The 23180-nt window shown below is 43.8% G+C and overlaps 2 protein-coding genes across 7 annotated transcripts in view; one reads left to right on the plus strand and one right to left on the minus strand.

Moving 5' to 3' along the window:
- LOC143377162 (unconventional myosin-XVIIIa) overlaps window positions 1-23180 on the minus strand; it is a 390650-nt gene that overhangs the window by 292390 nt on the left and 75080 nt on the right. The window lies entirely within an intron of this gene.
- Window positions 11937-14010, plus strand: LOC143377051 (uncharacterized). Its single transcript, XM_076827963.1, has 2 exons — window positions 11937-12719; window positions 13447-14010. The coding sequence occupies exons 1-2, from the start codon at window positions 11937-11939 to the stop codon at window positions 14008-14010; spliced, it is 1347 nt and encodes a 448-aa protein (XP_076684078.1).

Raw genomic sequence — 23180 nt, forward strand, 5'->3', positions numbered from 1 at the left:
GGTGATCGTCCATCTTTTGAAGGCATCAACTAAACAGGTAAGTATTTTTTTTTTTCATTAATTTATATACTTTCGTTTTCTTTTTTTTATTTATCTTTTTCCTCTGTCTGTTTTTTTGGTTTTTGTCATGAATTCTCCTACAGCGAAACGCAAATATATTCCGAGAACTTTTCTTCGACAATGATTAGAGCGCGATTATTTTAAACCTGGCTACAACGCGTTTTTAACGACGACTCCAAATTTCATTGTTCCGCGTGTTGTAAAAATTATATGATTAATAGCGGGTTATCAGAAATAAAAAATCATTTTGGTACAAAATCACACGCCGAGAACGTTTCTAAATTATCCGAACGTAACAGTGCTGCTTTTGATGATTTTGATGTGAGTGATAGTCCCGAAAATATTCACGAGAAGATTCAGATTGCTGAAATTGCTTGAAATTGCTTTGAAGTTATACTTCTATTACGCATGTTATTGTTATCTTACGCGAAAATTTCCATAGGTTCGAACGTTGTCATTTGAGTTTTCAAAGTTGCATGCTAAAAACTTATGCTTTTGCACGGCGATATTCATACGAACAAACACAGCATGAATGTTCTATCGCTGAAGACCAAACAATTTCGAGTGAATCAATTGCAGATAGATTTTCATTCTGTAAAGTGTGCACTCTAGCGCTTGACAGACGGTATGAAATGCAAGGTTTAATCGGTGGTCCCGGTATTATAATCGAGATTGACGAATGCAAAATTGGACGTAGGAAATTTGAAAGAGGACGTTTGCGTGAAGGTGCATGGATATTAGGTGCAATTTTTATGGCCATTGATATTTTAAAAGTTTTTAAATAATTAAGTTTAATTTCTATTGTTTATTTTATATGAAAACTTTGGAATAGGTATGATAGAACGAGGAGGACAGAAGTATTGTTTAGAGATATGTCCTGACAACAAAGAGACGAAAATACTCTTATTTCATTAATTGAGAAACACGTAGCAGTAGGTACAGAAATACACACTGATTGATGGAAGGGCTGCGTAAATTTAGAAAAACATGGTTACGTTCACGAAACTGTGAACCATAGCACTAATTTCGTAGACCCGGAAAGCGGAGCTTATACACAAAATATAGAGTCGTCATGGCGTGTTTTGCGAGCTCGACTAAGTAGAGGTGGTATTAGAGAAGATACACTTATTGACCACATGTGTGAATTTCTATGGCGTTTTGAAATAAAAAGAGATGGGACAGATGCATTTTTACAAATAATAGAAGATATTAAATATGTATATCCTGCCGATTAATAAAACCGTTCTAAAAATCTAATCTAAACGTGTAACTATGGTCATTGTAATTCTTCCTGCCCGGGGGAGAGGGGGGAGGGGGGATGTTTTATATTTTATTTTGTCATTCCGACCCAATGCAAACCAGAGTTAGACTGTACGTCCGAATGAACAAGACTTATTGCGACAGAACCGAATTCCACTTTTCAACTTGTTCATTAGTATTGGTTTGGGCTAGATTATGGGGGCGGGGGGGGGGCGCCCGCTCGCGGGCGCGTAAAACATGGTGGCGAACCGATGTGAGTTCGGTAAATATTTGTTTTAAAAGTTCTGACAATTTACATTATACTATTTTGCGTCGGTAAGGTAGGGAATGACATCAAAATTATAAAAAAAAATCGAGTCGCCAAAAATCCTTCTCGCAAACATTATTTCTATGCAAAATTAACCTGTTTCCAAAATTTCAGCCAATTTGGAGCACGGGGGTTTTTCGGAAGTTTAGCCCAAAAGAGTAATTTTTGGAATATGTGGCAGTAAATTAAATGACAATATTTGGTCAGCATTCAGGATGTAAGCATTCAATTGACAGTAATCAGGATGTAACGTCCCACGGGAACTCGAACCCGTTAATACCGACCGTCGGTAAAATAGAATCACTCTACGTTACCGTACAAAAGCGTACTGTATTACCGTGCAGACCCATTGTAAATACTTTTATATATAATTTATGATTTAAGCGAATATTAAAGGAACAAATATTATAGAGACGTTAGGAATAATTAAATGTAGCTACTGACAAAAACGCACGACAAAATGTAGTATAATGAGCGAGTAAAATACAAAATAACAACTTGCAACTCACTGCGCATGCGCCAGCCAGCCAATTATCTGGTATAAAAGGAGGCGTGCACAGCACAGCGGCACATTCAATTTGAATACATTTCTATGATCAAACGAATGCTAGGGCCTAAGGTCGTGTTCAGATTTATTGACCGGTGAGTTTCGTAAGGCGTATTCTCCCACCATACCGCTTGCCTGCTCGGTGCTTCTTTTCTCAACGATTTTACTCTCTCTCGGGCTAGGCCTGCTCGTCACGCGGTGGGGATTCGGTGCCCGTGAGATACGTATACACGCAGCGAAGCATTCCCACCACTTTCTCGTTTCTTTCGTGCTTTCGTTCCATCTCGCTCTCGTCTTCGCAGAACAAGTGGGAGTCAGAAATGGTGGGGATAGCGCCACGCTCCTGACGTGTAGGCCAAACCGAGTTCATGGCGTAGAAATACATACATCAGAATAGGTGTGCGTTAGGTCCGAAAAAATTCAGGAGCTTTATTGGTCAGAACGTTGATTCTTTCTCGATAGCTTCAACTCGTATTGGTTTACGCATAGCTTCGTAACACACAACTACTACGCTAAGAATAAACAACAGCCACATGGTTTCGTTCAGGCGGAGCCGAGTAGCGTTCCCGTTACCCCACCATACCCTTCGGGGGCCTACCAACTTCAACTGCCAATCCACGATCATCAGGTGATGGTGGCTGATTTCTCCTCGCGCGCTGCTCGCGAAACCAAACTCACCGTCCAATATATCTGAACACGACCTTAGAGGTAGCTTAAGTACTATCCAATAGAATTGCAGCACGCTCCGGAGACGATAGCGACTGGTTCTCAGTGTACAAAGGTACTGGTGCTCCTTTTTGGACCTAGTATTTGTGAGGTTGAGAACTTTGATGCATATGTATATAAAGAAATATATTGTTGCGAGCACCGGGTATAGGCCCGTGCATAGCCTGCTGGTGCTCGCAGCTGAAGATAGAAGAAGGTCGGCTCCCTTCAAGAGGACGATCGAGAGGCCGACGAGAAAGAGGTCTTGTACCGAACGCCATTGCGTTCGGACGTACGGGTCGCACCTTTGTAAACTATTGGTCTGTGTAACAATATAGTTCAATCGTGTGTGCGTCCGTGTCTATTATTCTACTCCTTTGCGTCGGGGTAGCCTGCGATGAAAACGCCCTGGCGCAACATTGGTGTCAGAAGTGGGATCCGTAGCCACGGATCCCGAAGATACGCGAGGAGCTGTTGCGTGCGATACGCAAGGAGCCGTTGCGTGCGATTTAGCCTGCAGCTGAACAACGAGGGACAGCCACAGAAGCGGCGACAGCAACGAAGGACAGCGGCGACGGCGGTCGAGGCCCGCCGACATCGAGGGACGAACACAGGAACAGCGGGAGCAGTGACGGCGGTCGAGGCTCGGTGACATCGAGGGACGAACACAGGAGCAGCGGGAGCGGCGACGGCGGTCGAGGACCGCCGACATCGGAGCAGTTTCGAGACTTCGGCGAGGATGCTGCCGAAAAAGGAGGACATTGCTGGGTCGGCTCTGGAAGTTCGGGAAGCCGACCCACGAAAAGGAATCCGAATTTTGATTGTGTCGTTCTTGTTGGGTAACGTAGAAAACGGCAGGAGGCCGAATTTTGGTTTATTATTCTCGTTGGGTAATGTAGAGAACTGCGAGGGACAGTTACCCAATTAAACAAAAGAGCGTGTGACAGATGGGAGCGCGCGTCCTGAAGTTGGCTCTCGATGACGAGAAAACGTCGACGTTTTGACGTCTTTCGGAGGTTATCGCGAAAAGTGGTGTTCTGAAAGGACAGCGTGAGATGTGAGCGCAGGCAGAGATCTGTCAACTTTTCCTGTCGAGGTGCGGACGTGCGGCAGGACGTTTAGGAGTGGTGTCGGCGGCGTTTTTGCGGCGAGAGAGGGACGAGAAGAGCGGAGCAGGGAATTTGCATTCTACGTTTGAGCTGGGAGGTGCCCAATGGATGTGAATCTGTTTCCGGGGTCCCGAGTCGGAAACGGTCGCCAGGGCACACTGGACTACGTGCTTGTCGTCACGAGGTGTCATTGGAATTGAGGTCCGAGATTGATGCCGCGACTTGGTTTGTCTCGTTATCGCTATCTTTTCTTGTGCAAGCATGGTTTTTAAGTAGGAAGAGTTAACTTCTGCTCCCTTCTTCCTTTCCCCACTGTTTTCTTTACTATCATCCCTTTTGCCACTGGATAATGTCTCTCAGATGATTGCTCGGGCGTGTCCCATATGTTCTCCCATTGTTTCTCCATTGTTTTTTTTTTCAATATGCCTCCCCGCTGTTCTCCCAAATATGTTTTAATGACTTGTCCCGTTCTCTTCATGTGCTTTAATCACTGTTAACCGTCGAGGACATCCTGTTGTGTTGTCCGACAAAACTGATGTTTGGGGAAGCCCCGAACGACGTTACAAGAGGCCACGTAGGTTGCCGTAAAAAAAAAAAACGGTTTTCTGCGAGGACGGCGTGAGTCGACGAACGTCATTCCGATACAACGTTCAGCAATGCCGATTCGACTTGGAGCTGCAAGTAGAATCGAGGGGCTCGTCGGGTTCGGGGAATCGTCATCAGAAGAGGCCGAGTTAGGACGCTATAGAGGGAGCGTCGGAGTGTTGGTGGTGGAGGTGCGACTTCGACAGGGACGCAGGGACGTCCGGGAGTGCACGGACCACACCAAGGATTGGTGGGTGTACGGCTCTGGGTGGCAGTCAGGGATCCATGCAGTTGAGTTGCTGGCGAGCGGCGTCCCCAGGAGCGCGGATACCACCGAAGCAACGTGGAGGCGCCAGGAGTGCGCGGAGTTGCTAAGCTGCGACGCAGGGAGTTCGAGGGTGAACATCGTCGCAGAAAGGCCGAGTGCGAAGTCGCGACGGAGGGAGTTCGAGGTCGAATACTGTCGCAGGAACGCCAAACCCCTGAGAGAGAGCCCCGAGGAGTGGAGTCGTTTAGTCGAGATGAGCCGTTCGTCGACCGAAGATCAAGGAAGTCTCTTGCTCGAGGACTGGTAGAAGATCTTTACGAAGAGTCGGAAGATTAGTGTTTAAGCTAATCAGTGGACTGGGTTCCGGAGGCTACCTTCGTATTCTACCCCCTTTTCTTGAGTTGTTACAGGTTCTCGATACCCCACGACGAGGGACAAGGTGTCGGGGGACTGCCACCGCGGCCGGGATACGCGCTCCCGAATTCCCCGAATGTGCCATAATAGCGCGGCGGTCCGCAGCGGGGGCGCGGACATACGTGAAAGCGCCCCGCTAGCCCCCTGGAGGAGACCCCACGAGCCCCCGGGGCGGCCGGGATGGAGGATCTCGTGAGGTACCCAGGACAAAGAAGGAGAAGGGTGGACAGCAGACGGGAAATGGCATCCCCAATCACCAGGCGGACAAGCGGTGCTTGGACCGGCTGGAGGTGATGTTGCGGAGACGGGATCGCTAACCGGACGCACAGGACGGTCCCCTGGGACAGCACCAGAGGCCTAGAAGAGGAATGGGGCCATCAGGATGCCAAGGATTGGAGTACTGGAGGAGTATGGAAGAAAGAAGAGAGAAGACTCCACGAGCTGGGAGTACTGGGCGGATTGATCGGGGAACGGGCCGATAGCAAGCTCATTGTTTAGGTGTGAACCTCTGCTTTCGTGCTCGGCTCGCCTTTCCGTTCTCCAGGTTCTCTCGGCTCCAATGTCTTTCAATACCACAATGGATCGGCTAAAGTGTTGTCGCCCGTTTATTAGGCAACCCTGCAGATAGCTGCCTGGAGAAGTACCGGAAGGAATTTGGAATTGCGTCATCCGAGGGAGCACAGGACATCGCGTCAGCCGGAGGCGCGGCCGCGAGCCGGAGCAGTTCCAGCAACCATGCGCTAGTGAGGGGACGGCTTTCACACTTTCGCACGCGAGGGACCCAGGAGCAGGAGAGGAAAAAACGGAAGAGAAAGGAGACGATGAAAAAGAATGGCAGTGCCGACCGCCGGACGACAGGACTCCTCCACCCGTTTTTGCCCAAGAAGAGGACGTGTCGCCGAAGAAAAGAAGCCTTTTTCAAGAGAGAAGCGCCCAAGAAAGAAGACGCAAGTGGAGGGTAAGGACGGGAAAATTCTTCGGGGGAATCCGCCGTACCCACGCCTTGCCCAGGGTTTTTGGGTGGTTTTTCCCCTTGGGCGTGAAGGCGAATGCCGAGGTGCCGGACGGAAGAGGCCACGCAGCGTTTTTCCACTCTTTCGGACCAGGGTACGGCTGTCAGCAACGAAGAGACTGCAGCGGTCGGGACAACCACTCTTTCAGAGGGGGAGGCAGTGTTGCGAGCACCCTTTGGTTGGAATCCAGGGCCTGTTGGTGCTCGTGACAGGAACAAGAGGACAGCGAGAAGAAGGCGATCGGATCGATCGCCTGTCAAGCTGTCATTCGATAACCATACGCTACTACGTGCAAACGCATCGACATTTACATAATTCTCGCGCGTTTGTGATTGTATACGGTTATATCTGTTACCCTGTTCTTGTTAATGTTCTGTTGCTTCTGTTGTACTTTCGCATTAAACTTCTGCTATGCCGAGCCGAAACCATAACAATATACATATGCATCATATATATATATATATATATTTGTTTTTTAATGGTTTTTTGTAGCGTAGATACAAAAAAAAACATTAAAAACACAAAAAAAAGCATAAAACCATATACATTCTGTCAAAAAAGTACCGGGAATTGTTCAATGAAGCACAAAATATGTACTATTCATCCAAATTTATTGTATCGCCTTCAAAGTAGGCCCCTTTCGAAATAATACACTTATGCCAACGAAGAACCCAATCATCAAAACATTTTTTAAACGCATTTTTTGGAATCAACTTCAGTACTCGCCGCGAATTCTCTTTTATGTCATCTATCGACTGAAAACGGGTGCCTCGAAGTGGTAATTTCAGTTTTGGAAAAAAAAAGTCGGCCGGAGCCATATCAGGGGGATACGGTGGCTGCTCGATAAGATTTGTTGAGTTTTTGGCCAGATATTCGTTCACAATAATAGCCTTGTGAGATGGTGCATTATCGTGGTGCAAAATCCATGAGTTTTCTCTCCACAAATCTGGTCTTTTTCGACGAATTTGCTCTCTCAAACGCCGCATAACGCTCAGATAATATTCTTTATTTACTGTCTTACCTTGTGGCAAGAATTCTGAGTGCACAACACCGCGGTAATCGAAAAAAACTGTCAACATCACCTTCACTTTTGATCGACTTTGACGTGCTTTTTTCGGTTTCGGCTCAATTGGAAGGCGTCATGCCGAAGCTTGTTGACTGGTTTGCATGTCAAACTCGTAAACCCATGTCTCATTACCAGTTACAATGCGTTTTATGAATGTGGGGTCGGAATTGACTCGATCTAACATGTCTTCAGCGACCTTAACGCGATTGAGTTTTTGCAGAAAATTCAGGTCTTTCGGCACTAGTCGAGCGGCAACCCGTTTCATGCCCATACAATCGTTTAAAATGGTACGAATTGATTCGTGAGACACAGAAATTTCGGTGGCTACCTCTCTCAGACTTAAACGACGATTTCCAGCCACCATTTCCTTTACTTTAGCGATGTGAAGTTCAGTTGAAGACGTTGATGGCCGACCAGAGCGAGGCAAATCTTCCACCACCTCTCGACCGCTTTTAAATGCACTGTACCACTCATACGCACGTGTTTTTGATAAATTCGATTCACCGTAAGCCAATATGTAACATTTTCAGCGCTTCGGCACACGAAATTTCATTTGCAATGCAAAATTTCAGACAGATTCTTTGTTCGATATTTTTATCCATTGTAAAAATCGCAAAACACTTGAGATGAACTGACACAATGGCGCACTGTAAACAAACTAAATGACAAGTGACGCTCAAGCTCCGCGTGAGTATAGAGGACAGTTGTGCCAACTTAGCGACAAAAAGAATTTCCACAAACCCTTTAAGCGAGCTATTTAAATGATCGATTCCCGGTACTTTTTTGACAAAATGTATAATCGTAGCTGTAAGAAATATTAACTTATTAACTTATTATTATTATTATTATTATTATTATTATTATTATTATTATTAGGATTAAGTGTTATTGAATAAAGTCATTCTTAAGTTTAAAAGCTTGGATTTTAATCCTTTACTCCAAACCAACGAACCTCCACCTATCCTATACTCGAGGGGACGCCGCTCTCCTCTCGAGCACCTGTGACGCTCAGTTGTTTCCTAACAGCCGAACGTTACAAGAATGTCAGTCATTCGATCGAACACATTTCACGGGTGACAGTAATGGCGCCCAAAATATTTTTGTCAAATTAATGAATCTATAAATAAAAATAGAGGCTTCGAGAGCCGTAAACTTTTTTTTTCATATACACAAATTAAATAATAAATAAACAGAAACTTATGCTTGTGGTCAATAAATACATGACAGTAATTTCATCCTTTACCCTATTCCGCTGATTGGTCAAATATCGGAAGAAGCCCAGGGATCTAGGAACAAAGATTTCAAAAGATTCCGGCAATTCAACACTAGAAAATGTTCGAAGTATTCAATAAATGGGGACGTGGCGCATAACTTGTTAATATCATCAGATCCTTTAATTTCGAATAGGAAATCACAATGCCCAACTCCGTATGTTGAATTTGAAAGCGGCTAAAATTTTTTGTAGACCGGTTATAATTCGCGCCTGAAAAATTGTCTAGACATATATTACATATAGTAGGTCGCATTCACTTATTCAGCACCATTTGGATCATTTGTTTTAAGATATCTTTTCGTTATCCACACCACTGTCTCATTCTTGCCCGGCGAAGGCGAGAGTGAGATGGAACAAGAGCAAGTGGGAGGCACTGAACGCGAGCGCGGACGGTACAAGACAGACGACGCGTTGATATTTTGTCTCACTCCGTCTTTCGAACGCCTGACACTCCGTCCTTTGCGTGCGCGACGGGCGTGCGTGATGGCTGTGAGCACTCATCGTAAACACGAAATCGGCTTCCCCGAAAGCTTGACGCAGGCACGGCTCAAGTCTTTTTTGCGCCCTAGGCAAACTTGTCAAATTGTGCTCTTTATTATAAAACTGTTAGGGCGTAACTGTTAGGGGTTGACAAGAGGCGCAAAATGGTATTTTCATTGGTGGCATTGTTGAAAATAATTTTTAAAATGAAATACTACAAACTGTACAACTGTTTTAAACTACGAGTAAATATTAAGAGTAAGGTTATCAAGAACCTTAATTAAATGTATAATGAAAAATGGCGGAATTTGGCAAGCTTGCTTAGGGCGCAAAAAAGACTCGTGACGTGACTCTGGCTATCTGACCGTGGGGTCTATGCGTCGAGCAGTCACGATTAGTGATGCCAGAATCGTGGAACGTGGGACAAATGCTTACCCCCACTATGACCTACCGTCGTCTCCCACTATGGCCTACCGTCGTCCCCCATTTTCTTCCCATCGCACTGCACACAAGCATATCCCTACTTCTGTTCGTGTCTTCAGCAGGCCAACAGGCAGCTCACACAGACAGGAGTAGGGATATACTTATGTGCAGTGCGATGGGAAGAAAGTGGGGGACGACGGTAGGTCATAGTGGGGGTAAGCATTTGTCCCATGTCGCACGTTTCTGGCATCACTGGTCACGATGCGTGCAATGTGGAACCGTTTTCGTCTGAAGGCTCGCGTCCGTCGCACACGCAAAGCGTTCCATCTCGCTCCCCCCTTCGGCCAGAAAGTAGCGAGAAACGATCGCTCGGAATTAGGGCTCATTTCACGATGACGGCTCAACACCGGTCCCGACCAGCGAGCCCTTAGCGAGTAAATACTGTAATCCTTTCTAATAATGTATACTTTAATATTTTTAAAATTTTTTTCTTCAATTTTTTAACTTAATTGTGATAAAAAAAATTGAAAACTGCTCATGTAGTACTTTATCTAATGCCCTTTTCAGTGGTTTAAATCGAATGTACGAGAAACTTTTCGTTTCCAAGTTATAAGAAAAAGTAAAAAAAAATAAAGGAATGCAGCCAAATACCGTTTTGCTTAAATTAAAGGTCAATCTTTTGCGCTAAACATCATCTTCTATTAGTAATTAATGTAAATAATGTATTGAAAAATAATTCTGAATCTAGTAAGAAAAATTGCGACATTTTTTAAAATTGACAAGTCCCAACAAGTCCCAACTTTTAACCAATTGGAATATTTTCAGTACACCCTCCTCTACACGATTATGTAAAAATCACATCCTACTTCGTCCTACTTTACAAATTATTACTGTTTAAAGCAATCAGCGTTACATTCCGTCCGCGTCGCGCACTTTTATAAACTTAAGGGGGGAGCCTGGTGTAGCGGATCGAAGATATCGATTTTTTTTTGCATAAATCAATAGTTGAACATCACGACAATATGTTCCCAAAGCCGCAAAACGAAATTCGAAAAATTAAAGCGGATATAGCCGGTTTTGCTACGGAGCGCCAGGCTACCACAAAACTTTAAATGCGTTTTTCTCGAAACGACAAGTTTCACACTTTGCGGGCAATATTACTCCAAAAATATTCAACCAATCGACTTGGCCTTGTGCACGGATATTTGTGAACATTTTCTTCACAGAGCTAAGTTATTGGTATAATGATATTGTTTAAATAAATAACATTTTTTACACATTTAGGGGGGGGTGGGTCTAATGTAGGGGGTCGAAGAAATCGATTTTTTTTTGCATAAATCCATAGTTAAGCATCACGATAATATGCTCCCAAATTAGCAAAACGAAATTCGAAAAATTAAAGCGGATATAGCCGGTTTTGCTACGGAGCAGCAAGTGACGCAGTTTTACTAGAAAGCGTGAGGTGTTCTCCGCTTCACGATTCCTTCGTGACATACGGTCTGTACAATAGCTTCAACGTTTTGGCGATTATGTGCCTGTGTATAGTACATTGTTTATTGTTCATTGTTTTTGCTTGTATGCGCATTGTATGTCACTAAAGAGTCAGGGCCGTGGGGAAAACCCGATGCGTCAGCGGGCCCAGCGACTCGCTCAGGGACTTTTCGGGGGAGGGAAATCGTTTTATTGAGTGGAATTACCCTGTTTGATGGGTAAAATGATACCTGTTCGGCGGATAGTCTTCTTTGGAAAAATAAGTTTTGCTAGATGACGAACAGAGCGGGCAGAGTCGTTACGACCAGCAAAGAGAACCAATCGAACCTTTCAGAGTTTTCGCACTAGGTGTATTGTGTTGTAGTTAATCGTATTTAGATGTATCGTAATAGTTTTAGTTCTAATGAATTCCGTATTATTTATCATCTTATTATAAATATATTTATATAATAATTCTACAAGTATTTGTGAATAAACGGTTCTCTCGGGAAATACGTTGTGCTGTCCGTGAGTGTTAGTTCGAATTTCACCTCGTGCAGAAATATAATACTGAAATGGGTAATAAAATAACCAGAAGGGATAATTATCGTCCGAATATGCCGCGTCGAAGGAAATTTTTGGGAAATAAATTTTGTGATAAAAATCGCCAGCTAACAACGAGCACTTCCGCGAGAAAATTAAAATCCGCGCGTGCCAGTACAGTGATAGTGAATTCGAGTCATTGTTATAGAATCATCGAATTCGTAAGTGTATTTAGTGCCATTGCGAACATTGTAGTTTGTAAAGAGTGCGAACAAAAAATAACATTTGACGAATCTGGACATCGAGGCCTCGGCTTTAAAATAACAGCCAAGTGTACGTGTGGCACGACAAAAATAAGTTCTGGTCCATTTATCCAAAATGGCTATGAAATTAATCGGAGACTAGTCTTCGTTATGAGAATGCTGGGCATCGCAAGAGAAGGGATTAATGTTTTTTGTGGCCTTATGGATCTTGGACAAGGTCTAAGCAAAAGCTGTTACGACGATATTGTGAAACTTCTTCATGATACGACAAAAACTGCATTTGATATTCTATGCAAAAAGGCGGTTGAAGAAGAAAAAAAGAAGAATGAGGAAAATGGAAGACCTGCATCAAGTTTTAAAGTTTCCGGCGATGGATCTTGGAAAAAGCGCGGCTTTTCTTCTCTGTTTGGTGTAATTACACTAATTGGATACTACAGTGGTAAGGTGATAGATATTGTGGTTAAAGGGAGTTATTGCCAAGCATGTACATATTGGGAAAAGAAAAAAGATAATGACGATTATAAGCTGTGGTTGGAAGATCATGCTGACGAATGTTCCATAAACCATCACGGCTCCGCAGGAAAAATGGAGGTTATCTCCATGGTTGAAATGTTTTCAAGATCGGAGGAAAAGTTCGGAGTGAAATACTTGAATTATATTGGTGACGGAGACGCGAAGGCATTCAAAGCGATTGTGGACATGCAACCTTATGGCGATGATTTCGATGTAAAAAAAAGTGAATGTGTCGGCCACGTCGAGAAAAGAATGGGAAGTCGTTTGCGAAGCGTAAAAAAATCTGCTAAACTCGGAGGTAGACGAAAATTGACAGAAGTCCTTACTAAAAAATTGACAAAATATTACGGTCTAGCTATAAGAAGGAACCACGAATCCGTTGAAGAAATGCAGAAGGCTGTAATGGCTACTTTCTATCATATGATTTGTTCCGTCTTACGGGAACAAAGGGGGGCTCAGAGCGAGGCAGAAATTCAGCGACCCTTATTACTAGGCAATTGCTTACCGTCGAAGTCTTGGGGAGCATTTGCCTGCCAGATGTTTAATAGGTGGCAATTCGGCATCGTGCTATTTTTTTGGACACTTCGACCGTCCTCGCTCTGGGAAAATCCGTTGATTGCTCTGTCAGCGGGTGGTGTACGGTAACTTCAAAACGGTACATACCGTCGACCACCGCTGACTCGCGGGACAATACGATCATAAACCGCGACCCCGGCGAGAGGCTCCGGCCGATCAACCTAGCGAGATTGTTAGCCAGATGTCCGGTTTTCCCTGCGCTACGTCACGAAGAAGGAGAGGATTCCTCCTCCATCACCGAAATCTTGGAGGGAAGGTTCCTCCTCTTCAAGCAAGGCTGAGCCAATCAGGCATTTTGGCGCCTCCCAAAAATCAGATGTCTTGTCCACCTTTGACATCGAAAAGGTTCGGTGTTTTTGATGAGGTCAGCATTCGGACACATCAGCACAAGCAGAGCTAACTTCTCAGATCATCGTTCAGATCAGAATCGACACGTAATAATTTAAACAGTCACCCAATATTAATTTGGCGGGTGATACATCGTCCGGCTTATACGCGTACCAACCGGTGAATCGAGCCTTACAACCTCGAAAGCAAAATTCTATAATTTTCACGCGTGTGCCGTGCGAACATGATTTCCACCGGTGAAAACCCGCAACACCAAAACTGTCCCACAGGAACTAACTCATGGTGCAAATGGCGCGTTGCAGAAGCTGCAGGTACCATAGGAAGTTATGAGCACCTACCTGCACTTCATCCGGACGTACAGGAGCACATTCTGCCAATTTATGAAGATTTGTCACGAGTAGATTTATTAGAAAGATGCTTAGGTGGCCACACACAGAACGCGAACGAGAGTTTTAACGCCACAATATGGCGATTGGCCCCTAAACATTTAAACTGCGGCTTCAAAATCGTGGAAATCGCTTCTTTCCTGGCTGCTGGCACATTTAATGAAGGCTATAGTTTTGTGCTGCAATTAATGCAAGCACTGGACCTCATTATCGGCCGAGAGTGCAAAATGTTCGCCCATGAACACGACGCGCAGCGGCTGAAGAAACAAGAACGGCGCAGCCTCAGCAGCATCAGGGAGGAACGAACTACTCGTGGGGAACAAAATGCGGCCCCGCTCGAAGAGTTTGAGGAAGAGGAAGGTCTAATGTATGGACCTGGCATAGTGGCCATTCTGACGTGAGAAACGAAGAACGTGGGAGACCACCTTGTGCATTAATAGAATCGCGAGTTGATAATCAACCATGCAATCTCGCCGTCTCACGTTCATAATTCTCTGCTCATTTTTAATAAACGACGTACTCAGTTTTACGTGCTGTGTTTCAAACCTTTTTCACCGTCGACCTAACGTCACCGGCATTCCCCACGCGCTCAACCGTTAGATTCTCAAACACCCTTAAATAATCATAAGTATGACTAGCGTACTGCATATTTTCGCCAAAATCACGGGAATTAAATTTTCGTTCTTTTTCTTGTCTTACTTCATTTTGCAGCAATGCAATTTTTTGTTCGTGCATTTAATTTCAGCACATTTCAATTTCGATAGATCTTAGGGTTATTCTGGGGGAGACGCACCTAGCGGAGAGATGCACCAGTTACTGTTCTGGCCACACTACATAAGTGGCAGCATTGTTTCAACGCTTAAGACGCGTGCTCCTGTCTACAAACATAACCCTATTAAACAAATCACATCGATCGTGCGGTTTAAGATCATTAAATTTGAAAAACGTTTCGTTGTGTTGGGTTTCAGGCGAAAAATTTGTGTGAACGATGAGTAAATTTTTTATTACCTAGTTATCGTGTAGCTTTAACTATTATTATTGGTTTATATAGGGGCAGTAGTTTCTCCTCTCGCTATAACAACGCGTTTTAACCTTTTTTTCTGCGTAATGGTTTTTTTATGCAGAGGTGCATCTATCCCTCGATGTAGGTATAGATGCACCTCAAAATTGAAGGAGAGATGCACCATGAATTCATAGTACAATTAATCTGTTTCAGAACATGGTATATGTCCGAAAAGCAAATGCTCCTGCCAGAGCAACATGGACGGAGGAACAATTAAAACAAGCAATATCAAAATTAAAAAGTAATGAGTTGGGTTTAAATGCTGTGTCTAAGCAATATGGCATATCAAAGAAGACACTATTAAGAAGATACAGATCAGGTGATCTAGTGAAACATGGCTTGGGACCACCACCGATGCTTGGATTTGAGCATCAACGAAGATTGGTGGCTCATATTAAGCGACTTGCAGTTGCTGGCTTTGCACCAGATCGTACCCTTGTAAGATCTATAGCGTTTCAGTTTGCTGAAAAATTAAATATCAAACATATATTGTCTCAAGAGAAAAAGATGGCAGGATACGATTGGCTGAAATCATTTCTACAAAGAAATCCAGATCTTAGCATTCGTAAAGGTGAAGGGTTGTCTGTAGCAAGAGGGCAGGGGCTCAATAGACAGAGTGTAGCTGTATTTTATGAGGTTTTTCGCAATGAACTTATAAAACATAACCTTGAAAAAATGCCACAAAGCATTTATAACATGGATGAGAGTGGGATACAATTAATAAATAAACCAGGCAGTGTTATCGCAGGGAAAGGCAGTGAGGATGTTCAGGTGGTAACGTCAAAAGAGAAGGGTGAATCAGTGACTGCTGTAGCATGCAACAATGCGGAGGGTCACTTTTTGCTCCCCGTACTCATCATAAAGGGGAAAAATAAGAAGACAGCGGTTGAAAACGATTTGCCTGCAGGTTCTAAAGTTTATATGAATCAAAAGTCTTCATATATGAATAGTAAGATATTTATGTTGTGGTTGAAGGAACATTTTGTGCCAAGGAAATCTCCTGGCAAGTGTATTCTACTCCTAGATGGGCATGCTTCACATTGCAATGACCCAGATATGTTGGAGTTTGCCGATGCAAGTGACATTATCATTGTATGTCTTCCAGGGCACACAACCAATGCTCTCCAACCTTTGGATAAATCATTTTTCCATTCTTTTAAAAGCTATTATAATCAAGCAACTAAAGATTGGATGCTTTCTAATAAGGAAAGGAACATTTCAAGGAATGAAGTTGGAAAGCTGGTGTCTAAGGCATGGCAAAAGTCAGCTACGGTGCGTAATGCTACTTCTGGCTTTAGAGCCTGTGGCATTTATCCCTTCGACACAGCTGCGATTCCAGACCACTTTTTCAGTGTGTCTGATTCCACAGCACAACAAAGGTTGACTGAAATTATACAAACAACGCTTGAAAGTACTACAACATCTGATAGTTCAATATCAGAAAATTCAACAACACCAGCGAGTCCAATAGCATCTACATCAGGCATACAGAATTCATTTATTTTTCCATCACCGTCAAAATCGTTACAAGAAATTATGCCCATTCCTGTTGTTTCAACACCGAAAGGTGCTAAGAGGAATGTTGCTAAGGTATTGACTAGTGTAGAAAATATAAAGAAAAGACAATTATTAAAGGCAATTAAACAAGAAAAAATAGAAAATGCACTTGAGAGAAACATAAAGAGACAGTCTAAATCGTTCAAGACAATTTCAAAAAAGGGTAATAAAGAAAAATAAAAAAATATAACAAAGAACAAGTCGATCAAGATTGATGAAGACTCGGACAACAATTGCTATGAATGTTTGGAGGATTATAAATCAACCACTTCTAGAGTGGATTGGATTCGTTGCCCGGAATGTACAAAATGGCCCCACGAAACATGTACCATGCATCCTGCTCTCTGTAACATGTGTGGAAGAGAAAACAAAAGAATGGAAGTAGGGAGAAGGGGATACATATAAGTAGGTGCATCTCTCCCGAATCTGAAGTGCATCTCTCCCTCAGGTCTGGGGTTAGATGCACTTTTTCGAAGCTTTTTAGAAAGCATATTTTAATGTTATAATAAAGTTTTTATATATTTAATGTATTGTTTTGTGACAGAGATTGAAATAAACAATCAAATTATATTTACCAAAATTTTCAGTTATATTTATTTAAAAATTTATAAGCAATCGAAAAAAAGTGGTGCGTCTCTCCCAGAATGACCCTATATGGTGAATGACAAATTTATCGACGCTCATTGGTTAATAATTTGCGCCCAAATCTGAATGCTTCAAATGTTTAAATATGCTTCGCATCTGAAAGATGTTACAATATTTGATGCCAAAGGGAAATATCCGGTCATTATTTGTGTCCAAAGAGCAAAGTGGTTTGCTAATTTTACGAGATAATGTACAAGCTCTGTACAAAAAAGCGGATTGTAGCTATCTGTCTCTGAAATACTTTTAGCAATTTGTTCGGCCTGATCCTTCATATCGGTAAAAAATGAACCTAAACTATCGTTTTCAATCAGAGTTTGCAAGCAATTATATTCTCTACCATTATTGTCGTCGCTGGTAAAAGTAAATGACGTTATTCTATCGAGTAAATATAAGCGCTGTTTTGCGCAACTTACATCAATTCATTTTACACGTTTGTAGGTGCCAGTTCATATAAGCAATGAGCTTTAAATGCGGCATCGCATTCGTTACAAATAGCATATATCTTCAAATATGTTTCCGCTTTAAAACAAAATCAAAAATGTTCGTAGTTCATGGGCTGATGACAAACTTTTAATTTGGTCATAACTTCTTATTGGTGGGTGGATAAACGAAAATGTTTGTTGGACAAACGTGGACAAATCGTGGTCAAACGCATACCATCGTTGTTTTATAAAAATTTGCATTTGGGGGTGCCAACTTCACAGACCTCTAGTTCAAACCGTGAAAGTAGGTTAGCGCGGTCGGCTCTACTGTGTGTGTGGATCTGTATCTACGCGTGTCTTCTCCGTGTGCGTGCATACTCTCTCTCTCTCTCTCTCATACGCTGTCTCGGCTTTAAACTGCGCGGCCCGGAGGTTCCACCGCTAATATTCAACTGTTAATATCTTGCAAATGAAACCTCTGATGCCAAAACCGTAAAGGACTTTTCGATGTCTTTTTTAATCAGATTATTGCGTGTTCCAGGAAGTCCCTGAATTTTGGGACATCCTGTATAAAAATATATGTATATATATATTAATTATTAATCCCATTGTGCGAATCCTATATCGATCAAATCTATGTCCTATTATATCGACCACGTGTCATAACCTATATCGATTCATCTAGTATTTCCCAAGGAATATGGTTTATAAGCTTGTTAATTAGGGGTGCGGACAAACCGGATGCAAACTCCGGGAGCCGCTAGGATTATTGTAAATGAAGAAGAACCTGTATTTGGATTGTAAAATCAGGGAGCCTCCAGGAATGGAGTCAGTCGCGGACGAACCTGACTTTAATAATCGGGGAGCCGCACGATGGTGAAACATTGTGAACGAAGTCGATGCGAAATCCGGGTGTCACAAGGGGGATATTTGTAGCTGAACTCGGCGTATAGTCGAGGAGCTGCTAGGAGGTCTGGGTTAGGTTAGAATTCATAGGAGTGGATCGACGATCGCCGTGTCCTCGAGTTGCGGCTGGGCCCGGATCTCTCGCTGCCGACGGTCGTGCGTCGCATGGCGAGGGACCGGGCGTGTTGGGTGGCCGTCTCCGAGTACGCGGAGGCGGTCATGGGAGAGAAGGAGGAGGCAGAACGCGAGCGGGAAATAACGGGTCACCCGTCCCGTCTCGCGGCCCCCAGACGCCGAGGCCGGCGAAGATGACCTGGAGCCGGGGGAGGTCGGGTGGTGACGTAGTTCAGTGCGTCACCCCGCTCCCCGACGGCGAATCACCGGGTCTGGGGGGCCCCCTTTTCGGGGCCATCTTGGGGGGGGGGGTGGCAGTGCCACGGGGTTGCCGTCGGCGTCGCGTCGTGGCAGGTCGCGGCGTACGGCGGCGGCGTAAAGATCTGGGGGTCCTCGTTTCAGAGGGCCCCCTCGGGGGGTAGCCGAACATCCGCTACCCTCCCGGGAGCCGCGCTATAAGCGCTCTTTTTTAACGCGCTCCCGTCGTAGGCGATCGAACAGATAGGGTGAGTTCGGCGGTCAACGGGACCGTCATTGCACTCTGCCCCTGCCCCGGGGTGTCCGCTTGCGGCTCTCCCGGGTGCGGCGGCGGAAGAACGGTCCCTTGGATCATTTGACCAGGTGCCGTCTCCCCGCCCGGCCACTGTCCGGGTTACTGTTCGATCGCGGGGGTCGCGGGGTGAGGGTGCCGGGGGGCACACTCACCCCTCCGCAACACCATGCGACCCCCAGAAGTGGCGACGCGGACGAGTGGTCCGTCGCGCGTCGCCGGAGTTTCGGGAAGGCCCCGCCGTCATCGCGCGGGGTTGTTGAGCGCGGAGTTCGCCTTTGCGCTGGGGGGGGGGGGGGGCAAGCGGATGTATCGCTAGTTTGCTCCCGCGTAAAGTCCCTCCCCTCGTGCGCGCGACTCCGCGCCCGAGGAAGACCACCGTGGAGTTTTAGTGGGTGCAAGCCCCACCACATAACCCGGGGGAGGGGCGGGGTATCCGTTAGGGATTTTTCCACGTCAAAAAAAAAAAGGTTAGAATTCATAGACGAACCTGGTCTGATTCCAGGGAGCTGTTAAGAAGGTGGTATATTTACAGACGAACCTGATGCGAAATCAGGGAGCTGTTGAATACGGACGAACCTGATGCGAAATCAAGGAGCCTTCAAGGTGAAGTTTTGTAGATGAACCCGATACGAAATTGAGGAGCCTCTGGGTTGGAGAAATTTCCTTGTATGGGTGAAATCAGTGAGTCGCGAGAAATGTTGGTTATACCTCGTAACTCTAAATTAAAGTTTCATACAACTCGAGCGGTAAACTTGTATGTGCTACTCATATTATAAGGATTGCTGAGTAAAAGATGGGTTTACCGAATGTACTTGATTTTACACGTGAACACTTTCTGTATATTGGATAATCAATTATAACATAAATGTAAGTGTCCCGATCAATTAATAAGAAGTGTAAGTTACCAATATTGCACGGTGTTGATACGGGGCCTAAGAATGGCGAATAGAATATTAACCGAACTCGCGGATTTTATAGGGTTAATTTATGATTCGAAAAGGAATTTGAGCCCGATCTCACTGAATGTAACCAACTCTGTACCAGCGTGGCACACCGTGACTCTACGCGTGACTGTATAGCTCTGAGTCATCAAAGGTTGAAACCATTAGGGTTTATATAGTCCCCAAATGCGTGGGGTTTCAGTAAAATGTCCATATAAGGCAATTTTAGAAGTCGTCGCCGTGTCACTCTCGCACTCATAGCCACCATCCAGCTGGTGGGGGTCATGCTCCCCATTACTTGTAGACAATAACCGAAAAGATTTTCAGGGCATTTTCCCTTCCCAGACACAAGCTCCAAAAACTGAGATGCGGTGTATGGAAAAAATTCTTTATCTGTAGCAAATCCCCCTAATATAAAACATCGCAGTTTTTGTGATGTTTTCACCCAAGGAAGGAAAAACGTCCCACAAATCCTTTCGTAAACAAGGTGTGAAAGAAAATTGTCGGGTGTAATGTACTTATCGCTATTGTTATGTGGTGGGGCCATTGGTTTAATTGGTGCTAAGCCAGTGGTCGATGACGTCCAGGGCAGGTTCTCCAGGTAGCTGGTCCAACATCAGCTCGGCTGTGATGCCCTCCATTGTCTGCTTGATTTCCGTAAGGCAGCCTTTTGTTCTCCCCATTACCGCATCCGCGATCAGTGTTGTTCGCTGAAGCGAGCGGCATGAGTGTGGCTTAACACTCCTCAGCCGTATCCTTATCGTTTGCCAAAGCAGGGCACGGAACCGGAGTGGCAGGAACCGTAGTTTCGTCGCCAAGCCGTCCACCATTATGCTGTGGCCACCGAAAAAGATGGCACAGGTTGTTACCCTCACTTCGCTGACTTCGCCACGAATCGTCCGGGCCTGATGCTGTCCATCAATGGCAGACACAGGTGCTGCCTGGTCGACATGTAGGAGTTGAACTCTTGGTACGTGATACAAGTCACGCACGGTGATCGTCCTCATCTTTCCGTTTTGGATATGGTCTTCCGGGTCGAACAGCTTCGGCCCTTCCGGATGAATCCCCCGGTACTGTAGATGCACGGCCCTGGTGTGAGTATAGTACACACTCGATATGAAGTTTCCCAAGATCCGCGGTGTCCTGTTTGCACCGCTACGTGTCCTTGTATCCTCGTCTAGAGAAGTTTTTGTGTTATGTTCTTCGATATGCGATTTGTACTAAGTTAAGGGACCTGATGCCCTGATTTTATAGAACAGCCATCCTTAATGCGCACCCACCCTGAAACTGTGAGTGTTCCAGGTGAGGGGTTCTCGTGGGAGTGGTTTTATCCCCGTAGAAAAATGTGGCGCTTGGTCTGGGATTTTCAGATGTACTCGGTACATTTATTGTTATTTCATTACTCTCCTTATGAGGTTCTGGTTTATTGCTGATTTGACATAGGTTGAATTTCATAGCCAATATTATGTTTAATATGATCAGTATTAGAATTATGCCTTCTATGGAGAAAAAGGTAGAGATTTATACTTACCGAATGGATATTTGATGGAGTTGTTAAACCCTTTGCTCGTTGTTCTATCTCGGTAAGTGATAATGCTGCTGGGAGATCATCCCAATGTACGACGTTCTGCTCGTTCCTTTCCAGAGCTTCAAAGTGATGCTCTGTAACTTCCGGTATAATTATTGATAGGTTGTTAGATTCAGAGGAATAGTATTCAATATTTTGTGAGGCCTCGATCGTTTCCCATGATTTCAGTTATACAGTATCTATTTTTGTTTGGCATCCAGGTTTCAACTTGAATATTCCAATGGCGGAGATATTTTGTGTTACCGGTTTCTTTCCTTTGCAATAAATTTGTGCCTGTTTTATTTCTAGCATGAAGTAAAGCTAGGTAATTGGTGCATTTAAAGTCTGCCGGTATGGTTTTAAATGCACAGTCAACTTGATTTCACAAATATTCCAATTTATTGAAGTGTCGATCTGCTTGATATAATGGTAAAGTAGTTGGTCCCACAAAATTGACTGTAATGAAAGCGGCAATTCTTCGAGTATTTCTCGGTTGGCGTAAAATATTGTTGATGATCTGATGATACTGCAATGACATGAATTTGCGGCTGGATATAAGAAATTACTTTTTTTGTTCCAAGTTTGTGTATCCATGGCCAAGATTTGTATAGACAGCTTTATATAGACTGTAAATTTTCTGCTCCAGAAAGGGTATGGTGCGCTCGAAGAGTATCCTTCCTCTTGTGAATATTACATTTAAATTTGTTATTTTTTCAATTTGTTCCGTGAGTAATTCTCCCTGTGTTAAGGGAAATTTGTACACCAGCGTTTGTTTAATTTCATGAGCTGATCTCAATAGTTACCTACTCTGGTGAAAGAATAGCGGGGTGTAAAATTCCCTGCTTTACTAACAATATTGCGGCTATTAACAATAGTAGGTTGGTGCTATAATCACGGAATCCCTAATAACTGCTTCAAAACGTAGTTTATTTACGTCCGATTGTGTCGTAATACTTCGAAATGCTCGACCATCATCTTTGTCAGTTGGAAAATGTTTTTATTAAATTGACCAATCTTGCATGCATGATTGAGAATTCCCCTTTTATAATATGTGTCTGGTTCGCTATTATTTGGGTAATTTCGCATTGGTCCTTGTAAATTTTGTTTAATTCTCGCTTGTAATATTCTGCATCCACTTGTGATAAGGTTCCGATCAACACTTCACTGAGAGTGCCGAATGAATCCGAAAGGTACGCTACGCCGCGTGGAGATGTTTTAAGGTGTGAGGTGTTGCCTATTGCAGTACGTATTAAATTGCTGTAATTGCTGAATCCGGTACATCGTGTAAAGTTTAAACTGTTATATCTACCAATTTACCTGGCTAAAAGACATGTGAGTTGCGCAATTATATCTTTTGGTAAGTATTTTTTTAATTACCTTTGTGTTTTGAGTAAACAGTACACTGGTTTTCACCAAAAAAAATTTAATCCATTCACTGTCCACTGGTTTCACACAGATCGTTGTCCCCTATTACCGGATACAATCTTGTGCGTTCCTATTTGTATTAATGTTTATTATTTCGGTTTCAGTGGTTAAAAGATACATGTAACAATGATTAATTACAAGAAAAAGATTCGTGGGATGAAAATAATTTGAAAACTGTACTTCTGAAAATTCTGGAAAAAATTAGCCTAAGAGAGGCATCTTCAGGATAAGGCATTGGGAGAAGTACTTTGTTTGACAAAATAAAATCTATATAATCTGGTCAAGAAATTACTTTGCAATCTAAATTAGGTAGATTCGCCAAAACGTTCCCACCAGAATATGAAGAACAATTAATAAATTATGTGAAGGACCTGTCTA

The sequence above is a fragment of the Andrena cerasifolii genome, chromosome 15, assembly GCF_050908995.1.
Source record: "Andrena cerasifolii isolate SP2316 chromosome 15, iyAndCera1_principal, whole genome shotgun sequence".
Lineage (NCBI taxonomy): Eukaryota > Metazoa > Arthropoda > Insecta > Hymenoptera > Andrenidae > Andrena > Andrena cerasifolii.

What these genes read in the sequence shown, in the direction of transcription:
- LOC143377051 (XM_076827963.1), top strand. Translation starts at nt 11,937, where the DNA reads ATGAGAATGCTGGGCATCGCAAGAGAAGGGATTAATGTTTTTTGTGGC. An exon ending in TAATGGCTACTTTCTATCAT is followed by an intron (nt 12,720 to 13,446) that starts ATGATTTGTTCC and finishes TGCCGTGCGAAC; the next exon opens with ATGATTTCCACCGGTGAAAA.